Raw genomic sequence first — 17,169 nt, 5'->3', positions numbered from 1 at the left:
CAGAGCTTGGCACCAGCAGAACAAAATCTCCTTTTGACTGAGGATAAGACGCCTTTACACTGATTTGGGATGTTTATAACTAGCAAACAGCAGAAATTAAAGCATAATGTTTTGCTGTCCCTTTTTTGCTCCCTTGTAACCCACAAGGCAGGTCATGGATTGAAGAGCATAGCTGTAAGTCGTTACATTACAAAGGCGCACTTAGTCCAGCCGGATGCGTGGAAGATAATATACTGCTCAAATCAAATGGATTTGATTGCAAGACACGAAGTCTCCTCGCTCGTTTGCTTGCTTGCCATCTCCTCATGTTACAGTACAACATACTTCCGATTAGAAAATGAGATGCTGAAATTACATGCAGAGGTAGGGAAGGCTGGAGTGCGCTGGGGGTCTGTGGCTGGGGGGCTGAGCTGAGAGCTCTAAGCAGTGCTGAGCAGGGAGGTAGACACCTCTTTCAGCAGAGTCCCTGGTGTTTCCAAAAGGACGGTTGGAAGTGCTGCAAAAGGTTTCTCTTCAGATGAGCATGGAGGTAGCATCAGCTAGCACCAAGAGACTCGTCACTCTTTAAATGTGCGGTATTAGTAAGACACAATGCATATTGTTTTGGCTAACCCTGTGGAAAAAACAAGCACTGTCTCACACTTTCCACTCATACATCTCTCCAACGCCAGTCGCATCAAGCCATTCTGTTCACAAGGCTGAAAATGAGTGTGCTGAATATGTGGTGCCTCCAAGAGTGACCAGGGGATACCAGGGCACCATGATAACTGTCGGGTTTTGGAACATCTGCAGTGTTACGGTGCTGCCTGGAAGAGCTGTAAGTGGGGGAGTGGGAGTCACCCCTGACAGCAGCAGAGCTACAGCAAAGCCAGCAGCAAAGGAAGGAGCAGAGTGCGGGGAGAAGATACAGGAACGTAAAGGACAGAGAGAGAAAGAGGAGTGCACAGAGAAGGAGTGACCCCACAGGAGGTGCGAGTTAGCGCAAACTTCAGTGCTACAGTTGTCTGCAGCAGGTCTGACACCTGTATTTATCTATTGCTGAATTTTGCTTGTTGTTGTTGTTGTTGTTTTTTCCTCACACTAACACACAGTTAATTTTCTAGCTGACATGTCTAAGACACACTCAGGTATAAAGCTAATGCTCAGCTGACTAAATATGGTCCTTGAGTTGCAATGATTTTTACGAGACATTGTTTCTGACAAAAGCAGAAAACATGAGGGAGGCTAAAACATGGAGCTCTGCACACAAACAGAAAAGGCAAGGCTATTTCTTCAGACTTCTCAAGGGGTGCTAAGTTTAGGTGGCTTAATATGCTTGCTTCCCGATCTCTGTCAACAATAATTAGATTTCAGATTAAGTTCTGTAAAAAGACTACAGCAGAAGTTAGAGAAACAAAGCAATAATTTTCTCTTCTTAGTAGTTCAGACTTCTCTGACAATGCAGGCATTCCTATCCTGTGTTGAGATGTATGTGTGGTAATATTTCATTATTACTTGTGATTATTTTCTTGCCACTAGACTTTGTATCTGTTGCAGAAGAAAAGCTTTTTCAAAGAGGTTATGTGTGTGAGCCAGTTTTCAGAAGTGTAAGAGCCAAACCTCTGTTGCTATTCAAAACCAATTATATTTTAAAAATAGATTTTGTCCATCAGAAAATCCCCCCTGGGTATTTTGTGTAAAGGTTGTGGTTAGTAATACGTATACGAAGAAAAGATATTGATGCAGATACCTACCCTACACTGTTCAAACAAATTGTGCCTTGTTTTCTTTTTCACGACAATTGAACATCCTGAAAGCAACTGGCTTTCGTACAGATTTTCATCGAAGATGCTAATTGCTAATAGATTCCATATAACATATTAAGCTAATTAAAGCAGCTTGTTTACATTAAGAGAAATACAGTTACAATTCTGTAGATCTCCTGAGACTGTCTTTGCTGTTCCTGCAGAAATAAATAGAAAAAAAGTCTTTAATGTAGTACCGGGGGACATGCAGATCATGTAAAGGTAATCATTGTCATTATGGAAGTATTATTTCTCACTGGAACTCAAGCTGCTGAGAAAGTCAATAGTACTTCTCTTTTTTAGTGATTACTTTCTTGTGTGCTTATATTTCACGGCATTCAGGGTAAAACAATTGATGTTGATGTAAAAATGATAATAGTGGAATAAATTAGCAATCATCCTTGTCTTGTTTAGCACCTTTAAAATGATTACAACTGAAAAGACCTATCACCATCTTTTCAGTCGTAAATGTGCACTGGATTTTGTGCTGTGATTTAACTGCGTGTTTTAGAAGCAGGCAGAGAGATTTGTATACAGCTAAACAGTTCACGTTGACACTGACGCTCGTGTGACCTCAAGCATGTCTCTTCTTTACATATCTGCATTTCTTTCAAAATATAACAGCATCTTATTAGGTGATAAATGTCAAGCAATTTATTCTTTGAGAACATTTCCCGGTCTCTTATGTCTAGTTCCTAGACTGCTGTAATGAGGTGCCATTTAGAAGCATCTCTTTTTCTCCTGAGATTCTAGAAGGAGCCTTGAAGGGTGATTTGGGTTGGACTATTGAGTTTTACATGTCTGAAGAGTGGTAGGAACAATCCAATATTAAGTGACAGTTATATTTATCTTGTCTAATGCTGAGGAGATCACAAAAGATACCATACCGTAACTCTGCCCAGTTTTAGAGTGGTGCAGCCTGTGTCTAGACTGTCCAGTCTCCTTTTAGACTATAAACATGGTGCCCTTTTGGATATTATCCGATTTATTTGGCAGGAAGCTGCTTTGTAACCCCTTTCTAATCCTTTTGGGGAAGGATTTTGCATGTTGTCTATTCACAGTAGGTCTGGGAAGTCTATGTTATTCCTTGTCATGAAAGAGAATATTCAGTAAAGTCATGTGCACGAGCAAAGCCAAAAATTGGAGGTGTTCTGAAGGTCAGTTATTTCAGCTGAAGAGGAAGACGACGGGTGTATATCTGTGGGTATGAAAGCACCTTCCGAAGTGAACGCAAGTGAAATTCAGAAAATGAAATTATATAGGCAATAAAAATGTAAATAGTTGAAAGTTGTTTATATTTTATTTCAGTTAGAATGTTACGAGAGACTTTATTTATTAGGATTAAGCATTTCATGAATGAAGGACCAAGTAAAATATTTTATGTTTTCTAATGCAGATTTTTGACCTTGTATGTTAAAAATGAGGATTTCCACTACATAATAAATATGCAACAACTATAGACGTCAAAGTCATACTTCATGGCACCTCTTGTCTTCTGTAAGGTTTGAATGACTCAGTATTATTAAATGTACGTGTGAGTTCCAAATGCTGAATATGGGGTGGTATTTTCTGCTATTTTTTTCCCCATTTTGAGTGTTTTGACAGATCCAGAGAATGGTTTAAGTTGGGAAGGGCCTTTTGTTCAACTAGTTGCCTAAAGCAGGGGCAAATTCAAAGTTAGATCAGGTTGTGCAGGGTTACATGTAGCCTCTAAATATCTGCAAAGATGTGGCTGACTGCTGCCTCATGCCATGGTGTCTTCAGTGAACCTGCTGAGGGTGCACCCTGGGCCCTCACCCAGGGCTTCATGAAGATGTTCAGCAGCTCAGGTCATACCCACCCTTGGTTCCTCAGCTTGTGACCCAACATGGTGCTAGAACAGTCTCCGAGAAGAAACTACCATATTTTCACTGTTATCATTGGCAGAAAGAATTTCAAAATTTGTGCAATGGGGGGAAATGCAAAGGGGGAAAATGTAGGAAAGAGAGATTTTGACTTCCATTTGGAGAGCTGTCTTGGCAACCATCATGGCTTCAGTTTGCTTCCGGAAGCTTAAATTAAATAGAAGGGAGACACATACATGTATATATATATGTGTGTGAGTGTATGTATACATACGCAGCACAGTTTGTTATTGTGCATTTATTACACATGCACCAGCACAGTTTATTTTCAACACTGTGATGTTTAAAGTTTGGCACTGCTTTTTTGAGTCAGAGGCTCAAACCACCGATTCAGTTTAAATCCTCCATCTTATTAAATGGAAGTCTTTAGGGATGTAGTTAGGGATGTAGTTCCTTTAAGAACTGTGCTTGGAAACAGCACATGGAATTAAGTGCATAACAGGATATTTTTTTTCTCCAAGTTTGCTTTCTTATGGTGTTTATGTAATGAAAGCATTACAGTCACACAGCTGAGAACAAAAGTAAACTTTATGACCCATGAAATGTGTTTGTGGAACAATAGAGAAATCAATTATTCTCCATAGCAAGCAGGAGGCAGGGGATAAAAAGTGTTGGTAAGGAGTCCTGGACAAATTCTCATGTGTACATGGGTGAGAAGGTGAGGCAGGATGTGCCCAGAGAAGACAGGCAGTTTCTGATCCTCTGTTTGAAGAATGAGATCAAATTAAAGAGATGAGTATCCCAGTTGGCCAGATAAAATCTTCCAGACTCAGCAGGTAGAATTTCACTACAGGAAAGCTTGTAATTTGATTGTAATGCATTTCTGATAAAGAGCATACGCGTATTAGAAAACAGTGCAGTCACTGTAATGTGAAAGAGGATTTGTAAAGACAGTAACAGACTTTGGTGTTAAAAAAGTACCTGCTGCTGAACAGTGTCAGCTGTAGTTGTCTTGGTCTATGTCAGTTCCACCATTTTTCACCAGGAAGCACAAACTTCTGTGACACACAACGCGCTATTTATTTCTGTTTTATTGTTCTCATACTGCTCTGAACAGCTGCCTCTGTTTAAGTGATGAAATGAGCTTGTTCCACTTGCATCAATAAAAGAGCATCCATGAAAGGAAAAATGTGCTGGATTCCTATAATGTCAGCACCGCTGATCAGTGAATCTAAATTTATGTTTCACTTTTGTGCCCATTCCACTTAATATTACATTTATTTTTTGCTTCTTGTCTGTATATTTGATATCCCTAAATCTGCAACCGTCTTAAACCACTGTTAAATAAGTGCTTTTGCTGATGTTTGCAATGGGAATTCTTACCAGTTTGAAGTTTCTGGTGGACTAAGGCTTGCTTAGGCTTGTTCCAAAACCATTAGCATTTCTCTAGCTGTGAAATCCAGCTATTCTGGTTTATTTTTTATTTATTTATTTTTCCCTTCTTTTTTATATTACTCTGTCCTCATCAAATCCAAGGCATCCTCTTCACCTTCCAGATTACTTCTCTTGCTCCCCTGCAAGTCCCAGGCAAAATGACTGAGGGAAAGTGAAAAGAGAAGAGAAAACACAAATCTAAGCAGCCAACGTCAAGGGAATGAAAGAAGTATTGACAGCAGGTTGATTTCTCAGCACAGGTACTTCCATATCTAGAGTCCCTCTATAGCCAGTGGGAAAAAAGATAGCTTCAGAAAGTAATTAATCCCAACCTGTAATAGGTGTAGGAGGTATCTGGAAGTGCCTCACTCTCCATTGACTAAAGACGAGCAGAGATGATCAGCTGAAATACTCAACTGTAGAGATGTAAAAAAAATATGAATAAGTCCATTGCCAAATGACAGCTCTTGAAACAAAGTAGTAATTTGCAGTTGTGCTTCTATTTAGAAATGTTAGATTAGGAAGGCAAGGACTTGGAAAAACAGGGTAAGATGACTGGACAGCACGGTCTCTTGTAAAAGCACGCTACATCCAGAACTGCCCCAGGAAGCCTCAGTGCTCTTCTACCTAGCAGCAAGAAGCTGAAAGAGGGGGAAGGATTTTGATCATATAATTGATGCCCATTCTGTTTGGGCTGAAAGAAGAACAGAGCAGCTATTTAAACAACAACTCTCTTTAGAAACAGCTGAAACATGGGTGGAGGAGAGCATTTGTATTGCACCTGCTGGAAGGAGAGAGGATCGGTCATTAGGGTGGCTGTATCAGCGCAGACCGGGGGGAAAATACATCAGTGCTGTTTGAATCAGTAGCTGTGTGGTAAGGTTACTGGGATGTGAACAGGGGGCCTCAGATGCTATGGGGGCTTAAAATAGCACAGATAATAAAACTAGCCCCACGCCAGGAGATTAAAAAAACCTTTAGGTTTCCTTCTGCTTCTTGTCTTGGAATATGTGAAGCAAGTACAGTTCAGTCTTTCATCTAACACCGGTTTAATAACATCTGCTGGCCTCCAGTAGCTGGTACTCTCCCAAGAATTAGAGTGTTTCAGCAGAGATCAGAGACAGCGCAGCAGCAGTGGTGATAATTTTAATTGATTCAAGACAAGCATTTACTCATCAGTGAACGAATTATCTTGAATTTGATGTGTTCTCCTTATTTACACATACATCAAATTCATTCTCTGGCTGCAGTGCAACAGTGGCTCCAGTTTTAAAGTCTAAGAGCATGTAAACCACTCGATGCAGGTTGATTTCATTCATTTGGTTGGTCATTCTAGTAAGTATTTGCTCATAAAACAATTTGAAATAATTTTCTGGCTGTTTTAGATCTAGATTTGTAACTGATAATAGGCTATGAGAGAACGAATTAATCAGGGAGCCCTTCTCAATATCTTTGGCTCATGTTTCATAAGGGCCAGTGATTGAATTCCCACCGTTCTTTCATTGCTTGAAGATGAAAATATGGGAAAAATAATCTTTATTTCGTATAGCATCTTTCACAGAAACAGTATCTTCAGATGTTTTAAGCAGGTTAGAAGAAAAGACAAGATACGTTACAGAAAAATTAATGGAAAGCGGATTGGTGTAAATTATGGATTAGTTCAAGAAAGCGTTTCTAGAGGGTGAAACAATTTGAGAGATCTAGACTAGGGATCTGAGTTAGCATACAAGGATTTTGTTTGGACTGCGCAATGTTAATGCAAAATGCTTCCATTACACTTCTGTAGGTGACCGGAGTTGCAGAAGAGTTAAGTTGCTGTTCTCAAAAAGAGTGAGAGTGGCTCACCTGCTGCTGACTGACAGGGAGGGAGGAGGGAGAATGGGAGAGGTGCTGTGTGCGTGGTCGGCTGCGAAAGCCTGGTGAGGAAGCTTATCAACGAGAGTATTAAGGGGCAGTTTTGACCCGTGGGCTCTCAGGTCCTGAAGAGAAATGACAAGAGGGCTGCTTGGGAATGGCTGATACGCTCATGGTGATGTCATTTTATTCCTGTTCGACAAGGCAGTAGTGAAGATGTTGTAAAGGAGGGCTCCACGATTTTGAAATGAAACCAAGAATTTAGGACTAGTGGAGGTGGGGAAACAGTAATGAATGTGCTGATGGATGCAGAAGTAATAATAAATGGGTGCTCCTGAAACAGGGTGCCCCCATGCTAGATTGTGAATACTATTAAGAAAGCCAAAAGTGATGCAAGAAGAAGTTGAGGGGGGTTTGCCTGTGCATCTCCTAAATAAAATATTAGTTTCGAAAACGCGTGGCTGAAGGAAACTGAGCCAAAGCGATTTAAACACCTGGTTAGTCAAAGTGTGCAGGGAAATTTGCTGGGAAGAAATCATTGAGCACGTACAGAGGTATCCATAACAGAGTATCTGCAGCAGAGAATCCAGTACTAGTAGTAGAAAGAGAGGTAAAGGAGAGCAGTAATGTTGCCTGGTGACTCATGTAAGTCTTTACTCTTTGTAAACGTGTTCAGACAGTTATGTGACATTATGTACTTAGGGAGGTCACTGTGTGGGCACCTCACAGCAGGACCACCTCCTGCCATGGTACCCAGCACACCCATTGCACATCCTTGGGCATGTTGTCAATGTGATCAGATGCTAATTCCTCCCATCTCCATAACCGTCACAGCAATTGTCACAGGTAAAGTCCCCAGTAACTCAAGAAGTTTGCTTACCTGACCAGGAAACTGTCCCTTTCCTCCAGATCTCTTTGTATGCCTGGAGGAGCTGGAAAGAGCAGACTCAAATGTGCTACACGAGCTCTCTTGGGCTGGAGGAGAGCTGGGGCTGTTAAGTCACCCTGTTGCACATTTCCTGACCGTGGGCACTTCTGTAGTCCCTTGTCATTGTGACTTGCAAAATTAATGCATTATCTGCACAAGTCGAGAAAAAGGACCACTGGAGGAGAAAAAGAGAAAGCAATATTCATTAACTATGCCTACGTATGACATGAATTAACTGTGCCAATCTAAAGAATAAAAAAAGATGTTGTGAATTCTGACTTTTACCATTCTGGATGTGGGGCAGGAAGAAAAATTTTCTGAATGGAAATGCTGCCGTTATTTTCAAAGTGGACTTTGATCTTGTTTTTTTCTCCTTGGCATAGTAATCGATATCTCTCATGTGGTGTCTGTATTCTGTACCAACATTTGTTTATCTAATTACTTCTGCCCTTTTTTGCATGCGAGTTTGCTTAAATTCCTCATGAGACCTTTCCCCTCCCCACGTTCCACCAACTGGCCTTTTCACATTGCTGTTCTTCCTAATTAACCCTGACACAAACAGCAAACTTCTTCACAGGCAGGAAAACAAAAGTCTTCTTGACCACAAGCAGCACAACCAATCCAGTCCTTATCATTTACTCATTACAGCTAAAACCTACCTTTTACTTCAATAATTCCTAGGAGTGCAAATTACATGAAAGAGGTGAGAAAACCTAATAGCTGCTGCCAGCGCTTTTACTTTCTTCCCTTCTCTCTTGGTCGCACGGTCCCATCCTCCCATTTGCACTAGGTCTAGTGCTCATCTCCCCTTTTAGCAACCTGGATTTACTCACTTGGGGAAACAAACAAGTTTTCTGCCTCGTGAGTGAATTACACTGGCTGGCTGTGTATTCAGGCAAGCACCGGAGCTGGTGTGCAAGGATGCACCCCTCTGGGACAGGCAGCAGGAGACAGGGCTGGAAAACGGGACCAAATTAAGGACAAGAGAGCAAGACACCGTTTCAGTCACACAGGCACAGCTCTGAGATGCTATTAACAACAGCAAGAGAAAAGAAAATCTGATTCAAACACCTGTGTTGTTGCTGATAATAATCAACAACGTATTACTGGACATAATGAATTCAACAGTGATGGTAGTGGGGAAAGGCTGTAGATTTCTAAGTTGGCCACTTGATCTAAACACAAGACTTGATATCAAGGCCTGACTACATCTTGTGTAGTGTCACTATCTGAAGGCCTTCAAGGGTGTCTGCCTCACCTTCCTGGCAATAAAGGTGTCTGCTCTAGGCTACGTTATTCAGTGTCTCACATTCAGAAGCAAGTTACGTGTTTATGGATGGGATCCCAGCCCTTGTCTTCATGAGCTGTACCAGCACTGGTGGTCTTAAAACAGACATTTAATGTTTTCTTTTTCTCCCCTCCTTCATCTGGATGTCAGTCTAGGAAGTAGTTCTTTGGCCATTGGTTGGGCAATCACAGAAGTCTGCATCATTAGGAATTTGTGTCATTGTAATTAGTGCTATGACTGGGATTGGCATTAATGAATAGCGAACGTGACATAATCCTGTCTCCTGTGGTGTGACAACCCTCTAGCAGAGCCTCAGCTACAGAGGTGCTACCATTGGAGAACCAGCTTTTGGAAAGAACGGGTGGGCAGGCATTAACTCACAATTACATGTACTTTTATGCCCTTCCACCTCACAACACAGGCAGCGTTTGGTTTACAGCAGCATCTCAGATGCACTGCAATCAGTTTTCTCGTCTTAGCTTTGCAGGCTATTAATCTACAGCCCTGTTTCATTGCCATAGTACCAGATGCAGTTCGGGGCTGAGCTTGTGCCAGGTGTGAAAAGTCAGTGTCTGTTTAGCATCGGTAACAGTTTTTGTAAACTTCTCCTCTTCATCCTCAGCATACAGACAAAGAACTGTGAATTTATTTAAGCCTCTACTAAGTTCTGAGCTTGGAGATGTGGGGAAGTTGAACCAGTCAAAAGCTCCACGGAACTAAACTCTATTTTGGGGAATGTAATAGTAGGGATAGCCTACAACAAACTGCCCGGTCCATTTCTTTTCCAGATACGTTTGCTTGAATCTGCATAGGGATAAAAAGGGCTTTATGAACCTGTGGCATAACATTTACATAGCCTGTTTCAAAGCTTTCACTTCTCAGAGCAAAAGGCACTGGCTGACAGTGTTTCTCAATTTACATTGATGAGGATAATTGTAATTCTTCCTCTGTCCGGAAAGAAATCCCAGAGAGACTTGGTGAAGAGCACAGTACTTGGAGGCATTGAAGGCTGTGCAATGCAAAAAAGCCATTTAGGATGAAAAAGGAGTGTCTGTTAGATATAATGTAACTTACATTTGATATCAAGGTGATTTAGAAAACAAAAATCCATAGATTTTCTAAAGTTTCAGACCTACTTAGTCTAAATTCAGAGGATGAGGCACCTCAGAAAGCATCTGGTGCTGAAGTGATGATCATTATCTGAACAGTCGTGCATTTTGACCGAAAGCAGGTAGGGGCTAATCCAGAGCCATGAAGAAACCAAGTGTCTGCCAGAAGTGTGACCTGGCGAGCCTCACAGAGATACTTCACAGGGGTATCTAAAACAGCTACCGGGGTACTAGCCTCTAGCTTGTGCTGGAGACTGGTGTGATTTTCTGTGTCTGCTGGACCAACGATGGCTGCGTGTCTCGTCGTGTCGCACAGGGTAGAGAAGCCTGGCCGCGTAGCAGTGTAACGGCAAGAGCAAAAGTGTTTCTTGAGTAACTGTTAAAAGTGTATTGTTATGAATAATGAATAGTTTTCCTGACAAAGCACACTGCTATTAAAAATGGAGATGCGATGATGTGATGGATCAGTATTTATTTTTTAAGAGTGCTATTTTATCTATCAGCAAAAATTATCTCTATATAAATGAACTGTACTGCTTTTCTTCCTTGATGCGACTGGGCTCAGTAAACTCAGCTCCAGCAATCATCCACCACTCATGAAAGTTATCTTTTGAATTTACAACAGCTCTTCATTTGGCTGTCTTGGCTGCAGTTTTTAGATGTAATTTATTTTATTCTTTGTTTATATGTTTCTCATAGTCTCAAGAAGCAATGGAAGGTTTGAGGAAGAATACAAATCTAATTTTATTTTAAGGAATTATTTGTGTTGTAACTGTATTATTACTTTTTATCTTTCTGAAACATATGTAAGCCAATTTAAGCCAGAAGGACCCCAGCTGAGCTAACGGCACATTCTGCAGCTTCTGCATTGCAACAAATATTACTTCCATCAGGAACTGGTCCTCTTAATTCCAGAGGGGCCGCTCACTGAAGTAGTTGCTGATAGGCGTGGATAAAAATCTGGCCGACAACCTCTGACTTCTGCATAGCTCCTTGAATGGATAGAAGCTCACCAACATGACTGAGGAGAGCAAAGTCAACTCCATAGCTCCTGTCCATCCTGCAATTTACTGTGCACCTCTGTATGGGTCTCTTAGAGCTATACGGTGAAACTGAAAGGCCAGCGTGCTCTTATTAGGTGATTTAAGGTCTCCCCATGAGTGGAAAATGTTGGTTTAGGGATTGTAAATCATCAATAAGTTGCTCATGTGTGAAATGAAAAGCCACCTTGAGGTCAATTTCCAGTAAATTGATCCTGAGCTCACTCCATTTGGAAACACCTGGCTAAGCCCACTAATTGTGTGATTGACTGCTATGACTTGAAAAACAAGATAAGGGTATCAGACAATAATGACTTAATCTGGACTCTTAAACACTGCTGCTTTTTCAAATAAAGAGATCAGGTACTGTAACAAATGTACCTGCCACAGGGCAGCACAGCCCACTAGTCTGCATTGGTGATAACTCCCTGCAAGGAGCCCACAGCCTTATTGATCTTAAGAGTTTCATGCCAAGATTTTTAGACAGCCAGGTTCACAAGACATGACCTGTGATACTGAAGAGACAAGGGATAGTGGAGGTTGAAAGGTGGTGCAACCAACAGTGGTTTCTCAGGGTTTCAGCTTTACTACTGCAGAAGGGAGCTGTTTGCAGGGGATGTGCAGCAGGTTCCCAAGATCAGCCAGTACCATCAGCCTCAGCCACTTCTGCTTTCCCATCTCCTCCCCACACAGGGGATTCAGATCACTCATCAGTCCCTGTGTCAGTGCTGGCCTACCTGTGATTACAAGTTGCAATCTGTGAGCCACGAACTAGTGAGAGATTAAGAGTATATCAGACAGCATTTGAAAGATGTGATTCTAGTTTGGCCTTCTGCTTTTAAGTTGTACTTTTTGCTGGTTCTCTGAAAGATCGTATTTCCAAATGTTTGATATTGCTTTGAACCGTATGTCCAATGCTATGGGCTTCTGAGGTTGTAATTTAGCCAACCGTATGCAGTTCAACAAGGCTAAGTGCCGGGTCCTGAACTTGGGGCACAACAACCCCATGCAATGCTACAGGCTGGGGGAAGAGTGGCTGGAAAGCTGCCCAGTGGAAAGGGACCTGGGGGTATTGGTCAATAGCTGGTTGAATGTGAGCCAGCAGTGTGCCCAGGTGGCCAAGTAAGCCAAGAGCATCCTGGCTTGTATCAGGAACAGTGCGGCCAGCAGGATTGGGGAACTGGTTGCCCCTCTGTACTTGGCACTGGTGAGGCCACACTTCAGGTACTGTGTTCAGCTTTGGGACCTTCACTACAAGAAGGACATCGAGGTGCTGGATCACGTCCAGAGAAGGGCTACGAAGAAGTCTAGAGAACTTGTCTAGAGAACAAGTCTTACAAGGAGCAGCTGAGGGAGCTGGGGTTGTTAAGCCTGGAGAAAAGGAGGCTCAGGGGAGGCCTTATTGCTCTCTACAGGTACCTCAAAGGAGGCTGTAGCGAGGTGGGGGTGAGTCTCTTCTCCCAAGCAGCAAGTGACAGGACAAGAGGAAATGGCCTCAAGATGCACCAGGGGAGATTTAGGTTGGATATTAGGAAGAATTTCTCCACTGAAGGGGTTGTTAGGCATTGGAACAGGCTGCCCAGGGAAGTGGTTGATTCAGCATCCCTGAAAGTATTTAAAAGACATGTAGATGTGGTGCTCAGGGGCATGGTTTAGTGGTAGACATGGCAGTGCTAGTTTAAAGGTTGGACTTGATGATCTTAGAGGTCTTTTCCAACCTAAGTGATTCTAGGATTTAATGATTCTAATTTCTTATTTGCCTAATATGCATTTTCCTGAGAGTCATGTGTGCCCTGTCCCCTATTGACATTGTTGACTTTATACTGTACTTAGTATAACATTAGCAAAAGAGTCCACTTTTTTTACATCGTTTTCTGATATCTTACATGTTTCAGGCATGTAAAAACATTACTTAGGTAATGCAGATATGGGTTTTGTACATGCAGAGGGGATATGTGGACTATATGGCTGTGATTTTGGTAATCTGTACCTGGGCACTTCTGGAATAAATGTTGTGAAGGAGCAGTTAATGACTGCTAAGTAACAAATTCTAAGCTGAAACCCTTGTCAAGTGTGCTGTTCTATCAATTATCTGTCAATTAAGGTCACTGTTTTGTAAATTTTCAAAGGAATCTTTTAATCTATTGCAATTATTAACTATAACTTAATACTGTGGTAAATTAGACTTGAGATACCATATAGGATGCTTCTGAGGGTTCTTTTTGTGACTCTGCGACAGCAATGCCAGGAATAGGAGAGAGAAATATTGAATTATATTAAAAATATAGCCAGAGAGTGCATGTTAGGTTCCCCATACATCCTGCAGGTGTCAATGGTCCAAACCCAAGGTCCATAGTCCTCAGAGTCACTAACCCTCTAATCAGAGGGAAGAAGGAATGAAGCAATCCCTCTGATCTGATAGCACTGGGGAAAAGAGTACCAGGGGAGAGGGCCCTGTCAGGCATTTCTCTTTCAGGACCCACCTCCTCTTACTTCATTCACAGCATTGTATCCTTCAAACATGCCCTCAAAAGGAGCCAGCGCCATCAAAAATGTGTGCTAACAGCACTCTGATTAGTCTCTGAAGGAATACCCGTTGAAGCACCGGCAAGCCCCAAACCTATTGACTGTTGGTAAGGGAGAGGCCAAGTGTTTTGCCTTCCAAAGTGCTGTTGATATAGAATTAATAACATTTATTGAGCAAAGCGGGCTGGCAGGCTAACAAAGACAGCGTGGTGTTTGTGCCTTTGTGTTACCCACCCTGCCACCGAGGGGCAGGCTGAGAGCCCCAGCCCTTCCAGGGGTACCACTTCCATGAGTCTCTGCTTTAAGCTACCTTTGCTGCAGCTCAAGGTGTCACAAACTATGTGGGATGAGAAAAGTTTTCTGAGTGCACAGGCTAGATATTAACTTATTACAATGCCTTTATCAATATGCGTGAATTGCTACCAGTGTAGAGACTGATGTGAGCCAACAAGAACATGGCTTTTTGCCATGCTCCCTGTGGACACCACTGCTGTTTTATTAAATAAGTTGATTTAGAAGAAATCAACACTGAATTTAATAACTCTTACAACTGACCTAATTTTCTTAAGAAAGATTTAAGCTTTTCTAGTAGACTTGATTTTATGTCAACTCAGTGTCAAGAATTTATGTTTCTTTTTTTTTTTTCTACTGTGTATCTGGCAGCCTGCCACACTGATTTGACATGCATTACAGTAAGGGAAAATGTCATTTAAAAATACTAGAAAAAATAGTACGATTGCTTTACTTAAAGAATTATATTGAAAACATTACTCACTCTGATTTTCTCTTCTCAGTTGGTAGCCTCCATCGTATTTATCAGCTTTGGCGTGGTAGCAGCATTCTGTTGTGCAATAGTTGATGGAGTGTTTGCAGCACGACACATAGTAAGTACAGTGATTTTCTGTCATCTTTCATTTTTGATTACTTACGTCACTTCTGACAGGAAAGCATTTTCTTCTGTTTTATGTCTAGTAGCATATTACTTCTTGATAGTTTTCTTTGTTGGAGAAGTGTCTTTTGGCAAAAGATCAACAGGAAAGCCCATCATGCGAGTGCCCAGAGATGGTGCCAACTGCTTATTCATCTCTCAGGGAGCTCCAAATACTGATGTGATGTAAAATGATGTAATGACAGGTCTGCTAAAATGCATAAAGGGAAGGCACTTCAGTCACCACCAGCTTTTATTTCCTTTTGCACATAGGATTTGTGAGCACGGTCAGAATCTGGAATGCATCGAGCAGTGATGAGCACCAGAAGTCCCCTTGGGATCTTTAGCAGAGAAGTGGATTGCGACAGCACAAAGGGAACATTTTGTTGGAGCACAGGCAGCAGAGGAAGTGACAGGCTTTGGTTAGAAGTAGCATGAAGGGGTGACTACTGAGTTACAAACGACTCAAACTTCACCATCTGCCTGCCATCAAAGGATGGGTCATTTAACTAGAGTGATGAGTATTTCCAGTGTGTCTTTCTCTAAATCTATTGCCATCTTTGCCTCAGAAGGACATTTATAGACATTTGCAGTACTGCAGTAGCAGTAGCGTTACTAGTAGTTCTTTACTTTCTGTGTGTCTGGGAGTCTTTCTCCTGACCTTCTTGTGTAAGTGCTACACAAACTTAGAACAAATATATATATATTTTTTCTGCTCACAGAGGTCAAATTAAAATATTTAACAAAAAGGATCAATCGGGACAAGACAGACTGGAATGTGGGGTCATTTGAACATGCCAGTTTACACATTAGACTTTATTTTATTTTTTGCTCTTCTATCTTTTGCAACAGAACACCTAAAATCAGTCTAAAACCAACCTTTCTGTAGAGCTTTGGTTTCAGAAAACCTCAGGAAATAGTTAGCTGTATGTTTCAATAGGCACTAGGACTTAGATGCAGTATGCTGCTTAGCACAGCAAATATGGTACATGATCCCCTCGCTGACATAAAATACCACGGTCCTGATCGTCTTTCTGCTTATGTTCACGAAGGAGTAGCATAACACCATTGGCATCAGTAGAACTATACATAATTTTCAAATGCATCAGAATAATTAGGCTCAGGATCGCTTGGAGAATAAAGCTATAAACCAGTTTTTATTTTCCTGTTACTGAAGAAGACTTTAAACAAAATGTGGGCTTGAAAACCCCGTGTGCATTGCATAAGGAAGGAGACATCTATTGGTATAAACAAGTGGGTTGTGCAATATGAGCTTGAATAAACACTGTAATCATGTTTTGTACTAAACAGACACTGTCAGATGCTGATGTGGCTTGCTTTTACTTGGGTTTGCACTGCTGTTGCATTGGATGACACCTGGTATAACTTTTTCTCTGATTAGGATGGAAGTATAAACCCAGGGAACCTTTCCATGGGAGGTACTTAAAAGAGGAAAGGAGCAGATTCTTATTCAGATATCCTGCTGCCAAAAATTAAGTTGTTGTGGCCCAGGAAACCATTACCATTTTTTTCAAATATTGGGTCCATCTCCTAATTTTCCAGGAATCACACTTATTTTTGTCCTGCTTTGATGTGATCATTAGAAAGTGTTCATACTTTAGAAGAGGAAGAGAAATATTAACAACTTGGGTTTTCTGGAAAAGATCTCTGAATCTCATGCTTCCTGAGGGGACAGGTTATTCTCTTTCAATCACTGTTTGCTCATAATGCTACACTTTACCTCAGACTCGTGAACATGATAAGATAAGCTACTATTCAGCACCACTTTGACACTTTTAGTGCTTTTACTTGTATTTCTACCAAGTTTTATTGTGTAGCATCTTCTTAATCTCCCTTGATTCCTTTGCAGGGCTTTCAGAAGATCGATGCCATTCTGAATATAAGCATAACGTGATTTGTACTCATCCTTGTGTATAGTACAGCACACGATCTACACTAAGAGCAGGGAGGAGGTTATGTTAACAGCTCTGCTTGCCATCAGCCTGAGAGCCGGGGTGGTGCAGGGAGCCCCGTGACCTCCCTGTGGTGTGCTGCCATCTCGCTGGCACCGTGGCCGCTCTGCCCTCATCACTGTGATGCAATTATGCAGCCACAACCCCACGCTGCTGAGGTTGGATGTGCCATCACCTTCTGGGAGGCGAGCTCCTTTGTCAGTATGTGTGCTGAATCCCAAACACAGAGACAGACATCAGTCCTTTTGTCTTCCCAGGCATTTCCTGTGTCAGTTTTCACGCTTTTGGCTTTAAGTTCCTTTCACATATGTTACTTAGGCATTCCTTCCTATCTGAATCAAACAGCAATATTATATTTGAATATTATCATACCCTTCTATCTGAATAAACAGAATCTCATATGGAATACCTAGAGTTTACATTTGCATCCTCTTATGGAGCATAAATAGCTGCATGGCCTC

General features: G+C 41.6%; 1 protein-coding gene across 3 annotated transcripts in view; it reads left to right on the top strand.

Annotated features, from left to right (window-relative positions):
* Nucleotides 1-17,169, top strand: part of TMEM255B (transmembrane protein 255B) — a 72,031-nt gene that overhangs the window by 16,070 nt on the left and 38,792 nt on the right. For 2 of the 3 annotated variants that reach the window (XM_080577085.1, XM_080577087.1), the window contains exon 4: nt 14,602-14,691. The exons of the other annotated variant lie outside the window; for it this stretch is intronic. In XM_080577085.1, coding sequence (XP_080433211.1) covers nt 14,602-14,691 — 90 coding nt within the window. The remainder of the gene's footprint in view (nt 1-14,601; nt 14,692-17,169) is intronic. 3 annotated transcript variants of the gene reach the window in all.

The sequence above is a fragment of the Anser brachyrhynchus genome (genome assembly GCF_964034855.1).
Source record: "Anser brachyrhynchus genome assembly, chromosome: 1".
NCBI lineage: Eukaryota > Metazoa > Chordata > Aves > Anseriformes > Anatidae > Anser > Anser brachyrhynchus.
The sequence above is the reverse complement of the archived record's forward strand: the minus strand, read 5'-3'. Positions and strand labels throughout refer to the sequence as shown.